General features: G+C 39.1%; 1 protein-coding gene across 1 annotated transcript; it reads right to left on the bottom strand.

Moving 5' to 3' along the window:
• Positions 1-296: 296 nt before the first annotated feature.
• On the bottom strand, positions 297-3,266 carry gdnfb (glial cell derived neurotrophic factor b). The gene is made up of 2 exons (XM_005452050.4): positions 2,634-3,266; positions 297-1,975 (listed from the first exon to the last, which is right to left on the bottom strand). The coding sequence occupies exons 1-2, from the start codon at positions 2,860-2,862 to the stop codon at positions 1,389-1,391; spliced, it is 816 nt and encodes a 271-aa protein (XP_005452107.1). The 5' UTR covers positions 2,863-3,266; the 3' UTR covers positions 297-1,388.
• Between the last annotated feature and the right edge of the window lie 11,044 nt (positions 3,267-14,310).

Genomic DNA, 14,310 nt, shown 5'->3' with positions numbered 1-14,310 from the left:
CTTTAAGAACCAAGGCCCAATGCTCAATCGCTCCTGTCTTAGGTAAAAAGGGACTTTATATGATTTATATGAAAGCATTCCCGGCTTAAACTGCAAATCAGAATATTTTTTTTAAACTTTCTGAAGGTTGGACAGACTTAAAACAGTATGCTGGTGTCTTCTAAGCTCATTAACAAAGGAATGGGGTCTTTTTTTTCTCCTTTTTTTCATTACAGAATACAGTACACTGTAAAAATGCATTTATTAACAATAAAAATAAGACAATTTGAGCACACATACTCTAGAAAGTATAGCATTTGTTTATTTGTTTGTTTTTGAGGTGAGCAATTTTTGTTTAATTCAGCTGGGAGGAGGAACGAGCTCTACGACGAGAAGAAAATGCTTTCGTGTAGCTTCAATCAGGAAACAGTCAAATGAGCTACTTGTACAAAGGCAGAAAAGCCTTTAAAGCTTCCCTTGGGGAATTTTTGATGAATTGAAAACACAACAGCGTGATGTTTATTAGAACAGGTCTGCATTTTGTTTGTGTCGTGCACACACGCACGACACAGACAGATGCCGTACAGCTTCCTACATATTTAAGATGCTCTGCTGATCAGTGGGAGCAACAGAAGTAAAGAAGCAGGAGTAGAAAGGACGAAGACAAATAAGCCTAGAAACTAGTGAACATGGATGTAAACAATGTTAGACCTGAAATGTGTGCTGGCTCATTTGCGAGACCTCAAAGACACCCATACTGTGTTGTGGTGAGAAACCCTGGATGCACTCCTAACATTGTCAAGACAACTCAACAGGGTACCTTTAAGATTAGATACTGATGCGTAAAAGATGGTATTGCAGTGTACTGCTTTTATATCAAAATAAATCATATTTGATTTAAATCTTTGGCACACTCCCATAGATCTGATCACAGTAATAAATAACATTTATTCATTAAAAAACAAATAAATATCAATAACTTAATATATTCAAGATTTCATAAATACATCTCATATGTGTGACGTTTTGTGTAACATATGTGCTGTACAGTAGACAGAGTGAGTTGACTGAATGATCCACTGTGTGTGACTGTGACTGAGCATAGATGGGAATATCAAATCCCACATAGCCAAGCTGTAGGCTGTAACGGAAGTCATAGAAGCTGTAACCGTGCCGAGGAAACTCTTAAAAGTAATTTCTCCGGGGTGGAAAATTTGTGTAATGCCACTTCCTGTTTATTTACTCCTATACTGCTAAATCCAAGTCATAAATCACCACATGCCAAAAAGCTTCCGTGAGTGAAATCAAAACAAAAGAAAAGAAAAAAAAAAACACTTAACATTATACCACTATAGAGTGGGAGTATAAAAAGTTAAAATTACACAAAGCCTGACAACAAGTTGCACTCCCTACACGCAGCCACATTTTCTGGCAGAGTGCTTCCTCACGGTGTGGTAAACCAGGCTGTCGTCCAGAAACGAGAGATCGTCGTCGAAAGCTATTGGCCGACAGCAAGCCTGAGGGGGCACGTCTTTGGCAGGAAGCCTCCTGTTGTGAATGAGGTTGTAAAGGATTTTGTCGTAGTTTGTCTCTGACTTTCTGCACGGTCCTGAGCAGTACCTGAATATCATTTCCTCACTGGAGCGGTAGCCCAGACCGAGGTCAGACACATTGAGGTGGATCTGTTTTAGCACGCAGCCCTGTCCTCTACCACCGCCTCTAATCTTCCCACCTGCGCCAGCACCTCTAGATCCTCCTTCTCTTCTGTTACTGTTTCGCTGGCTTGTCCTTTTCCTCTTTCCTCTTCTATGTTGGGTCCTGCTGTCAAAGTTGTCTTTGGAGGGGGAAGAGATGGGGACGGTAGTGGCGGTGGTGCTGCTGGTGGAGGTAGATGAGGACACAGTGAGCGAGGAGGAGCGACGCATTCTGCTGATGGTTACTTTGATGAAGTTCACCACATCTTCAAACTCATTTGGGAGGGGCTCCTCAGTGGTGTCTGAAACCAATTAAGAGACATGCATAAGGCTGGACGGAACACACTGTTTCACTTCTACACACCCCACTGGCTATTGAACACATGCAGTGCTGTGTCACTAAACTACACATGCACATCTTTAAATGATACAGAGGTCTCTTCTGTGGAGGAAATACTGATGGAGTGGATTTATGTGTCTTACGAATGAGTCCCATTGTCACCAGACGCTTTTATGTTTAAGAGGGATTAAACAATGAAGACAACACAGCTACAATGTTGCCTCGTGGCACAAGTTACTAGATGGAAAATGAATTCCTAATTATTACCACTTGAAGTTATTCTTCTGAGGGGGAAAAAAGAGAGGCATTGATTGGTTGTTATTATTCTTTCACCAATCTGCCATTAAACTGAGTCTGATGAGACGTGTAACTGCAAAGGTTTCAAGACAATGATCAATCTGAATCAAATATGTAATTCGTTCAGCATAAAATAAAAGAAATTTTAAGTATAAGCAGCTTAACTGGTGACCACTTACACATGTTTCCTATTTGTTGTTAGGTTTGCCATTTTTTGATTTCTTTCTCTTTCTAGTGGACACATCACCATCACATCTTTAAGCAATTCACACAAATCTCATTGCAAATCACTTATCGGGTTTGCGCACTTTCGCTACCCTCACATTTGTCTCCTCCAGCCAGCGTTTCGTCCCTGTTTGCGGTATCCGCGTGGCTCATGCTCGTGGAAGAAACAGACAGGCCGATCTGAACGGGCGGGAGCTTGGGGGGACTCTCGGCGACGCGCCCTCTCCTCTTGGTGGACATGGGCTGCTGCGGGCTCTGGAGCAGCGGGCTGGCGTAAACGGCGCTCAGCAGTATCAAACAAGTGGTTAGGCTATCCCATAACTTCATTGTCCACTTCAGTCCGACAGCAGGACATGGCGCGATGCAAAATCAACAGGTATCATCTGGCAAAAGCGCTCCACGAACGTTTAATAGTTAGCCTCATCAGAGCTCCTGCCAGTCCAAATGGTGGTGATCGGCCGTGCGCACTGCAAACTGCACGCAATCACTCACATGCCAGCTGGACAGCGAAACGCAGCGTGGCGCAACACTCGGGGCACAGACGCGCAAACGCAAATCAGCGGCTCCTCTCTGAAGTTGACTCCAAAACAACACTTTAACGATGAAAACCTTTTTTTTTTTAGTCCTTCACTCCTGTTTTCATTCAACACAGTTCCTGTTGCTGACTTCAGGCCATCTCTCTCACCATCAATCCTGACTGAGCTGCGAGGAAAAGCGAGAGAGCTGGGGAGTGCTGGTGACGTGCGACGGTCCATCCTCTGCTTCTTCCTGTCTCCACCCCATGCATGGGAACTATGCAGAAGGATGGAGGCCACAGACAAGACAGAAGCTGAAGTGTGGAGTTGGTGAGAGTTAAAGAGTTATATCACCAAGGAAGTCCAGAAATGTGCCTCAGAAGGGAGGGAGAAGTTCCACTCTTTCCGAACCAGAATCCCCATCCTGCTTTTCGACTTGGGTTGATATTGGACGGAAAACATTTTTCCAATCAGCCAGTCAAAACAGATCGAATAGATTTTGTCGCTCCTGATGAAGACCATGTGCTTGAAATCCCACAGTTCTCCACTTAATGTACTTCAGTGACATTTAACTTCTAGAAGCTGATGTGACAACCCCTAGGCCAAGCATAATTGGCCTAATTTCTTGTGAAAACCTTTTTCTCTCCCACATTAAGAGTTAAAAAATGTCATTTTTAATCACATTATGTCCGAGGAAAACTCTAGATTTCTCTTCCCATTTGTTGGTTTGTTTAAGGCAGATATTAAGAACTAATGGTCCAGTAGTCCAAAAGAACACTTAAAATAAATTGTCAAACATGTATGAGGAGTAATTTTGTTTATAATTAATACAGACATGTGTGGATAAGCTAAGTGAGTGGAGTAAGTGGGTCAGGTTGCCTCCTCCACACTTCAGTGAAAATGTGGATAAGAGAAAGTCGGTTTTAATATCTGTTAGTTTGTTAGCTTATCCTTTTGAACATTATTATTAAATGCATAAGGAACGGGGAGCTGATGAAAATCTGAATGATGACCAGTGACTTGATCTGAGGGCTTTATATGCGCCTGCATGTGACGTGAAACACTCAGTGAAGCACTCAGACAGCTGTGATGCTTAAAAGCTCTTTATTAAGGATATATGTATAACATAAACTGCATTTTCTTATATGATTCAAAGTCCAATAAATGGGGTCAATAAATGCTTTAGTTGGATTCAAACAGCAATCCTTTGGCTCAAGTAGTACCTTAGAGGGTGTGTGTTTCATTGTCAGGGCTTACATTTTAAAGCAAATCTGCTTTGTATCTTCACTACTATGCATAAGAACATGCTGGTTAGAATATAAACTGCAGCCATATTGTTCAGTTTCTCAGTTGTTTTAAAATAATCATTGCGGATAAATTGTAATCCCCTGGTTTGGTACACGCAAGGCTTTTCCAAAAAAACATCTTTCCATTTCCTCCATCCCAGGTTGGCCTTATACTTTACAGCAGCCCATGAACAAGGCTGATGTGAAATACACTTATCCAAAGGCATTTGTGCAGCATATGCAGATGTGTAAACATGCGTACGGATCCGTGCACCCTTGAACTGTAGTGTTTCATGATGAATCATGTCTGTGTCAGTGTATGCCTGCGACAGCCACATTGTATTGTAATCACTTGACTACAGTGAACATGCAAAAGCGATTTGAGCATCTGAGTATGCAGTAACTGTAAAGTCATGCACAATAACAGTCTTCTTCCACTTGTGTTTTTAGAAGTTAGCCTACTAATTACTCAGAAGAGGCTTCCCTTTCCACTGACTTGCTCACTTAAATATCCTGTCCTCAAGCAATTACGCTCGTACCAAGCAACAAATACATCAAACAGATGTTCATTTCCCTTCTTGAAAGGCATGGGGGCTGCTTGGGAGCTGCTCTGTACTCAAATCTGTCAGCCATTTTGAGAGTTTAGTTCGACTCACATGCAATAAGCTAATTGTGCCGTGTTATTCCACCCGTCATTGCTGGCCAAGGTGAAACTGAGGCCCCAAAATGGCTTGTGATAGCAAAACTTGGTTTTAAGTAAGAAGATATTATATTAATGTACTTAGATTTAAAATTTTAATAAAAGACTGGGTAATATACTGGATAAAGGTGTGTGTTGGTGTCTTAATGAGCATTGTTTTCATCTTAGTTTAGTTGTATTAGTTGAACTAGTTCATTTCTCCTATATTAGTTTCTCTTCATTGGTTCCCTGTTGAATCCAGAATTTAATTTAAATCCTTCTCTTCACATACAAATCTTATCAGAAAGACCTCATAGTATCATATCGCCCCAAGAGAGCCTTGCTTGTGGTTCCTTGGATATTTCAAAGTAGAATAGGAGGCAGAGCCTTCAGCTTTCAGGCCCCTCTTCTGTGGAACCAGTTTCCAGTTTGGATTAGGGAGATGGACACCTTCTATTCTTTTAAGATTAGACTTAAAACTTGGATAAAGCATATAGTTGGGGCTGGATCAGATGACTTTCTAACACAATAGGTCTTTTATCCTCTCTCTCTCCCCTCATCCCCAAACAGTTAGACTAGATAGCTGCTTCTGCTGGAGGTTTCTTCCTGCTTCTTCCTGTTAAAAGGGAGTTTTTCTTTCCCACTGTCACCAAGTCCTTGCTCATAGGAGTCATCTGATTGTGGGGCTTTTCTCTTTACCTAACAATATAAAGCACTCTGAGCTGACAGTTGTTGTGATTTTTTTCCTATATAAATTAAATTGAATTGAAAATAATATTGACTTACATCCCATTCAATGAAATACATAGTCAGAATAATCATTACATTTAATATCGTTTAATACAAAGTTGGGCAGCACATATGAAAAAACCTCTTATGATCCCACTTTTGCTGTGACAGACTGATGGAGCTCCATCATGGAAAGAGTAAGTTATGAGTAGTAAATATTCATAGCAGTACTTACTGTACAAAGAAATATAGATCAATATATGTAAGCTTGTTTCTGTCTCAAAAGAAGAACATAGGCCATGCATAAGTCGAAATTTCATGTTGTCTTAAAATTTCAAGTTGTTTTCTTAATTTTGGGTCATTTTCTCAGGAATTGAGTGAGTAAGTTGAAACCGAGATCCCTAATTCTACTTTCTTTTTTAGGCAGTTTACTTTACTAATTTTGGATACATGCTGGTGTAGAATCATTATTTAATTAGAGAATTATTATCTCTAAGATCGACAGGAGGTGGACAGGAAGTTGTCCTTTAATCCGTTTTTATGCATTTACAAGTAGTTTATTCTCCCACTTAAAGAAAAGGTTTTTGCCATAGCAGAGTTCTGTATCTTGTAAAAAATACAAGATACTATTTAGTTATGTGTAAACATAACCAAATAGTTTTTAGTGCCTAGACCTAAACAAGCAGTGCGTAAAAAACAAATTAAAAAATCAAGTAAAACTGAAAAAATAAATAAATAAAAATCTCAAGTGAAAAGCAAGAAAAACACAAAACCCCCTAAAACAACTGACAAACAAACTCTACTAGGACCTCTAAGATCTCCTAACACTGACTTTTTAGATATTTCAAGCAGCTCTGCTGTCACTCTAGGTGCAGCCAGTGGCATCAGAACCAAAGGACACCCTGTGTGTATCATTGTGACACCAACAGCATCTGACAGAACAGCTGTATCTGACAAACTGTGACTGAAAGACTGCAGACTGAAATATTTCATTAGCTATTTAATGAATCCTAATGAAACATACCCATGAGGTCAAGATAATATTGGCTTGTGCTGTTGGTGAGCCCCATACTTCATCTAGCTCACAACAGTTTTGTTCCTGACATCTCCAGCATCAGCATTTTGTGTTTGTAGTTAATGTTAGCATGCTAGCACACTAAGATGATGTCTTACATGCTAAATATTAGCATCTTGCTGGGCTTGTGTAAGAATGTTTGCATGCTTACATTATCTCTGGGTTTAACGTGCTATTTAAAGTTAAAGTTTAGACTCACGTAGTTGCTAACACTCATGTTTTATATATGTAAGATAGATATACACTGACGGGCCAGGTTGTGTAATTTCTTATTGCTAAGGTATTCATGAGCAGCCTTTAAACTCAATAAATGAGAGAAGGCCACTTCACTTTTCTTTCTCTTTATTTTAGAGATCACCTTTAGACATTTCCATAAATAAATAAATGAATAAATAAATCAATAAAACCATACATCAGACATTTCATTGATCTAGTATTATGCAAATATATTTCAAGTTAAACTACACTTTTGTTCTTCAGAACCAGCTCACCAGTTCTGTTAAAAGTTTAGATCTCTGGTCGGCACAGAGAAGGAAAAGCTAAAAACACTTTAATTTTCACACTGAACACACTTCTGCACACTGATGAACAAACATCAGACACAACAACCAAGTCAAAGTTAATTCAGTCTGCTGAATTAAACCTTTCTTTTTTCACAAAATAGCCCATGAACGAATGTAGCCCATAATTATGTTGCACTTATAGGAAGATTATAGAGGACTTTAATATTTCAAAGGACGTGCTACATTAGAGCTTGTTGCCCCATGCGAAATACAAACACATAAAAAAACTTTCCCTGCTGGTGATGTTACATCTACTTGTACATTTGTGTGGTGTGTAAATCATTGAATAGGTTGTAAGAAGCACCCCCTTGGTGAGCCATTGCAGTGTTTAGAGAGTAATCTACACCATATGTAGTTCGGTGCTGCTGCAGCCTCGGGCTGCGAGCGATCAGACTACGGGAGCTGTGAATGAGGATGCTGTCTGCGGAGCTGAACCGCAGGGAGTTGGCTCAGAAATGTTAAAGTAAGGTCAGTAACAGTTATTATGCTTAAGCAAATAAACCATTTGCTCTGTAATTGTCTGTGACTGTGAGTTATTGTGAAATTGTTGTTTGCTGGGTGCCTCTGCAAAACCCAAACGTCTGACTACATTTTGGAAGTTGGAATTTCAAGTACAGATATGAACCGGGGGAACAATGAGCCCAGATGTTCTGGTTCTTTACACACTTGCATGCAGGACTCTGATCCTGCCACTAGTGGACAGTGTAAATCACTGCTATCCACATTAAATATGGTAAACAATGTGCAAATTTACAGCATATTTGTAAAACCCACACTTTGAGTAATCTCTGCTTTTATTTGTTTTTTATTACGATTTCCTGAAGCATCTGGCAGACTCGTGAACGATCTCCTTTTCTGAAACACAAACAAACAAGCAAAAATCATATTCTGTTGTTGTAAAAATACAAGTAGTATAATATAGTCCCCCCCCCCCCCACAAAAGAAAAAAAAAATCAAAAGTATATGCCTGATTAGTTTTTCTACACATTTTTAATAAAACATGGCAATAAAACAATGCTTCAACAAGTGTAACTGATATAAAATAACTGATATAAATATTTGAAGGCGGATGATGACAGCACCCCAGAGGTGTTGGGAAACTTAAAAACTTTGTTTCTATTCAAAACCAAACTGAAATTAATTTGTATTGACATTTTAATGATCTTCATGGTGTGGTGAGAAAGAACCAATTAGTTCCTCTAAAACACGTCACGGTTTTTTGACTTCAGGGCAGCCTACTGTTTTTCTCATTAAGCTCCACAATTTTCTAAACCATCAGTCTGGTTGATTTGCTTCTACAGATTAAAATGAAGAGTACGAAAAATAATTTCTTGGAACAAGGCTAATGTTAAGGCTATCTCGTCTCTTGTCTCTCATAGTCTGAGTGAGCCTGGTGTGAAAGAGAAAGAGAAAACTAACCTTGTTGGTTAGTTAATATATTCATTAGGTTTTGAAATGCATCTTTTGAAACATCTATGGCTTTGTTAGTGGCTGCTGCTGTTTTATTGTCATTTCTGTCTCTGTAACTTGGCGTTTTCCTGTGTATTTGCATTTGTCCAGGAGATGGAACCATTGAGTTCCTCACTGAGCCAAACAAAGTGAAACCTCACTATCCTCCTCAAGCTTGGTGATAAGCGTTTTAGGCTTTAGTGGCAATGTACAATATAACTATCAAGTAGTTTGAAACTTTTAGACTGATTTGATTTATAATGTCACAACTCGAAACCTCCTTTGGATTTTGCCAATAATTTCACTTCTTTCAGGACTGAACGAAATTGTGATGCTTGAGCCTCGTTATGCAGACACTAGACTTTATTGCAGTTCAGCTTATTTTTTGCGGTTTACAAGCTCCAGATATCCCAACTGCCAACCCTGACACTGGTTAGGATTGAAAAGAAGCTTTTGTATCATCTAAATAAAACTATTTTTTTTACTATGTCACAATGGAAATATAGTGTAGAGAATTAAGATTTCATTGATAATATTCCCACACAACCATAGGGTTTACAAAAAAATTGCCCAAAACAGAGAAAATCTGCAGTTCTATGGGCAAAACCTTGATGTCAGAGGTCACAGGGGAAGGGCCAAACTGTTTTAGAAGACACATGTGGACAACTTAAAAGAAAAGGAATTAACACAGCTTAGATTATGCATTATTAGAGTATGTATTATTTGGAGGCCTGTGATTCAAACTCGAAGCATAATCAGTGATAAACTACATATTATGAAGGGAAATATGCACAGAATAAAGACCTGTTAACTCTTCAGAGTGTATATGTTGTTCTGATTGTGTTACAGAGCAACAACTTCGCTCATTAGAACTCAGAACTGAAGAAGCTTCTGAGATGAGAGGAAGTCCAGTTGCTTTTCTCTCCAAGCTCCTTAGATTACCATCACCTGGATGACTGAGACCCTACAAACACATTCCTTTAAAAGGACTGCCATTGCTAACTGCAGTCAAGACTTAGTCAGCTGTCCTCTTTGAGTGAGATATCAGAGAGGCGTTGGCTTTGCAGAGGTATATCAGTGCAAAGTTTGCCTCTTCGTCATCATTTCATTTTGTCTGCATGCATACCTGGTCCAGCGTGAGCTCGCTTTGACGTTGTCATAAATGTAAAATGTAAAAAGGTCATTTCTTCCATCTTTGACAGCCCTCTTTGTTACATAAAGTGTGGGATGGAAGTAAGTAACATACGACGTAAATGTCAAATGATTTAAAACTGTGTCACCTCTCCATAACTGCATTATTTCTAAATTGGCAGAGTGGCGTATTTTCTCTTATGCACTATCAAAACACAAACAAATTAATTAAAAAACCTTCAATCACTGAATTAAAACTGAACACACCTGTGATATCAGTGGCTGTGGCTCAGGCAGTAGAGTGGGTTGTCAACTTGTTGTTTGGTCCACATGTCTGCATGTTGAAGTGTCCGTGGGAAAGATACCGTGTGAGTTCATGCATGATAGGTAGAAAGGATTTAAGGCAATAAAGAACTGTATGAATGTGTGCGTAAATGGGAGAGGGTGGCTGTAAGTCTAAAAGCACTTTGAGCAGAAAAGCATATGTCTCATATAAGTCACAGCCCATTTATCATTTACAGGTCCCCTTTTGCATGAACACAGTTATAAAATTTCTCAGTTCTAGACCTACAGGCTGTGTCTGCCTGCACGTTTACATCACGGCTCCACACAGAACCATTTTCAGGGCAACTGTTAAATCTGATCGTGAGACCTCACAAAAATGGAAAAAGCTGAGTGAAGATTGGTGACCAGCTGAAAGTCATTAGAAAGACTGTCTCAGCGGTAATCAGGAGGTGTAGAACAAGCCATCAAAGCCATAGCCACAAAATGACACCGCTGACAGTGCTCTAGCTGTAAAAACACAGACGGGCAAGTGATTCACACTTAGCACAAGAGTTTATGTGAGATTTTGGACAACTTCTGAAGATTATCCAAGTTACAGATACACTTGCTTGCAAGAGCAAGAACACACAAATATAAAAAGATATCTTTTGGGATAATAAGAGCACTTATTCATCTCAAATGGGTTCCAGTGTGTGTGCCACAAATCCATACAGCCATAAGAAATGTAGTCATAGTATAGAGGTGGTAGTGGTGTTGAATAGATAACATTTACAGATGGCACCGCAAATGCACCTTACCAAGATACTAGCTGACCAGATTAGTGTCCAGAAGCTCACCAGAAGAGGAGGATTACAGCATGATAATGACCCAAAGCACTTTGCCAAATATAGATCAGCATTTTGAAAGATTTTAAATTTGAAAACAAAAAACCTCAAAACTGAAAAAAAGGCCCTTTGGCAACACACTGAACCCCAGATTTCACCCAAAACTGCAAGCTGAGCAAGTATACTACCTGACTTGAATCTAATGGAACATGTTTCTGGCATTTTGAAGATAAATGTAGAGTAGCATATCCCCTACAGAAAGAGGCAGCTGAAAAATATTTGGAAAACATCTTTCCTAAAACCTGCGCAAGGCTGGTATCCTCCTTCCCAAAGAGAACAGAACCTTCATGACAAATAAACATAGTTATATGAAGTATTAGATGAAAACAAAAGATATAAAGGTGCATTTCTATTGCTGCAATAGCATTAAAATCAACCTAGAAGTGCCAAATTACTACAAGGTGGTATAGTTTTTAATTATATGACATTTAATACACAGGGACCTCACTTCTGTTGTACATTGTGTTATAAAACCGGTCAGAAAGTTAACACTTGGGTGCAATGCAGTAATTTTCATTTTTGATGACAAACAGTTAAAATTCCATCTACCAGAGTCTGAACTGAACTCTACCTTGTTGCTGAGAGCATACAATCAATATTCCCATACTGACTGAGTGAATAAGAACTGCTGATTTGTTGTAGGGTCTGCTTGCTCTTTTTGAACTTCTACTAAAACAACTGTGGGCAGCTGTGACTTGATATTCTCAGATTTTTTCTTTTTGGTTTCTTTTCATGTTAAATTGCCCTTGGGCAATACACCGAACCCCAGATTGCTCCCAACAGTCAGTCAGCAGCCAACCAATGCAGATGAAAAAATCCAGTGTCTGCAGGTTACTAACCCTTAATGAGTCTTGGCTATTACTGTAATAATGCTTCTACAATTCCAGGTGTCTGGGACTCCTTTTAAAATTATGAACGGTGTGGAATTATATCAGGTCAGAAATGTACATATGCTCATCATGGTATTAATGTCAGGGTAATTTAGGGCTTTTAATGATTTCTTTGAACTGTTGTTTCTCTGACTGTACGGCATACGTCTTTAATAACTTTAAAAAACAGGAACTAGGTGCACACAACTTTGAATTTATGTTGGATTTTCTCTAATTTACTTACGGTATACCTGCAAGCTCAAATATACGCATACGCCTCCACTAATATTTGGTTAAATATATCTTAAGTTGCATCTTGGCCAAATACCTTTGGTACACATCAGCAAGCTTGTAACATAATTCTGGAATTTGATGGCTCTTCTTGGCAGAATTAGTAGAGTTTATGTAAATTGATTGGCTTTTTTGACATGGACCCAGTTTTTAAGCATAGTCCACAAATTTTCAACAGGGTTGAGGTTGGAGCTTTGGGATGAAGCTTAATGTTCGCCTGCTTTAGCCTTTCCAAAGCCCGTTTTGATGTGTGTTGGGATTGTTGTACCAATGGCAGCAAAACAGCCAAAGATCACGATGCTACCACCGACGTGCTTGACAGCTGGTACAATGTTCTGAGGTTTGAAAGCCTCTCCTTCAATACTCCAAACATCCCTTTTGTCACTGAGGCCAAACAACTCAATCTTTGTCTTGTCTGAACGTATAACCTTTCTCCAGAAGGCACCTGGCTTGTCCATGTGGACAACTGCAAATTTCATTAAACCTTGAAGGTGTCATTTGGCTCAGGGGGTTCTTTCTTGGTCAACACCCTTTCAGTTCATGGTGACTTAAAACTGGCTTCACTGTAGATGGTGATGCTAGTGTGTCAGCAGTTTCCAGTTCATGGGAGGCTTGAGCCTAACTAATTTCCTCTTATTTAAGGGTGACAGTTTGGGTCTTCTTCCAGACCTTGCCAACATGGTGACATATCCAAAATAATTTGTACTTAATTCTTTGAACTGATGATCTTGGAATTTGCAGTTGTTTAAAAATGGCTCCAGGAGACCTTCCCCACTTGTGCAGATCTACAATTCTTCTCCTTAGATCTTCACTAAAATTCGTTGGACTTTACTATTATTTTGAGTATTGATGAATCCAGTAAAACAAACCTTTGTTATGCTGGCAACAATAAACTACCAGTTGTGGTCAGTCATGATAATGGGAAGTTAACAGGTCTTGGCCTTGTCTAGTTAAAAGGCATTGTAGAACCTTCAGCAACACTTGTATATTTTAACCTGATATTATACTTTGACCCTGTGCGGATCAGAGAAAATCCCAAATAAATTCAAACTTGCACACCAGTTCTTGTTTTTCTAAAGGCATTAAAGATGTTTGTTGTACAATTATTCCACCTTGGTAGAAGAACTGTTCAAAGAAATCATTAAGAGCGAAAAAAGAATTACCATGACAATCATGCCTATGATGATTGTATGTATACTTCTGACCACAACTTAATGTAGTTTACAGGTAAAACTATGTCTCTGCAGGAATTTATTTTATGCCCCCAAATATGCATTTTCTATTTCCCACAGGATTAATTTTGAGTGTGTGTGTCAGGGATAAAATACTAGATCAAAATGAGACAAAATTATTTTCAAATTACCTCGCATGGCTTGAGGGATCATTGAATTTTTCATACCTTTTCTTGAGGTGGAATGTGCCTGGCAGAGAAAATTAAGCTGAAGTAGATGAGCAGCAGTGAAAATGAAAATAGCCTAACAAATCAGAGTGGTTCCTAGCAGTGGGTTAGAGTTTTATCTAGCCTAACTAATATAACAAAAATGGACACCAAAATGGAATCAAGTTACAAAATGTGTTCCTCCAGGTGGATAGTTCGGGTTAATAGGCCCTTTGCTACTGCTGTGACACTAATATGTGTAGGACATGTAATGGATGAAACTACATTTTCACCAAGTCTGTAGGTAATACACTTTATCAACACCAAAAAGTGCCTTGTATTATGTGTGCTATACTTATTTCTTTTTTGGCCTTCCTTGCCTGTCTCCACCATGAGGGTTTAACTCTCTCTCTCTCTCTCTCTCTCTCTCTCACTCTACCTCTCTCTACCTCTCCTTACCGCTCTCTCTCTCTTTAAATCATACAGAGACCCTTCCTCTTGATTAGATTTTACTTCTTTCAGGCTGAGACTCCTATGAAGAACGTAATGAATGGTTACGTATTCTCTCGGTAATTTAGTGACACATTAATGATAACTAACCGTGGCACTCGCTAACAGTATTAATCAATTAATTTATTGTC

This window comes from Oreochromis niloticus, linkage group LG12, assembly GCF_001858045.2.
Source record: "Oreochromis niloticus isolate F11D_XX linkage group LG12, O_niloticus_UMD_NMBU, whole genome shotgun sequence".
NCBI classification, from domain to species: domain Eukaryota; kingdom Metazoa; phylum Chordata; class Actinopteri; order Cichliformes; family Cichlidae; genus Oreochromis; species Oreochromis niloticus.
This window is presented reverse-complemented; position numbering and strand designations above follow the sequence as displayed.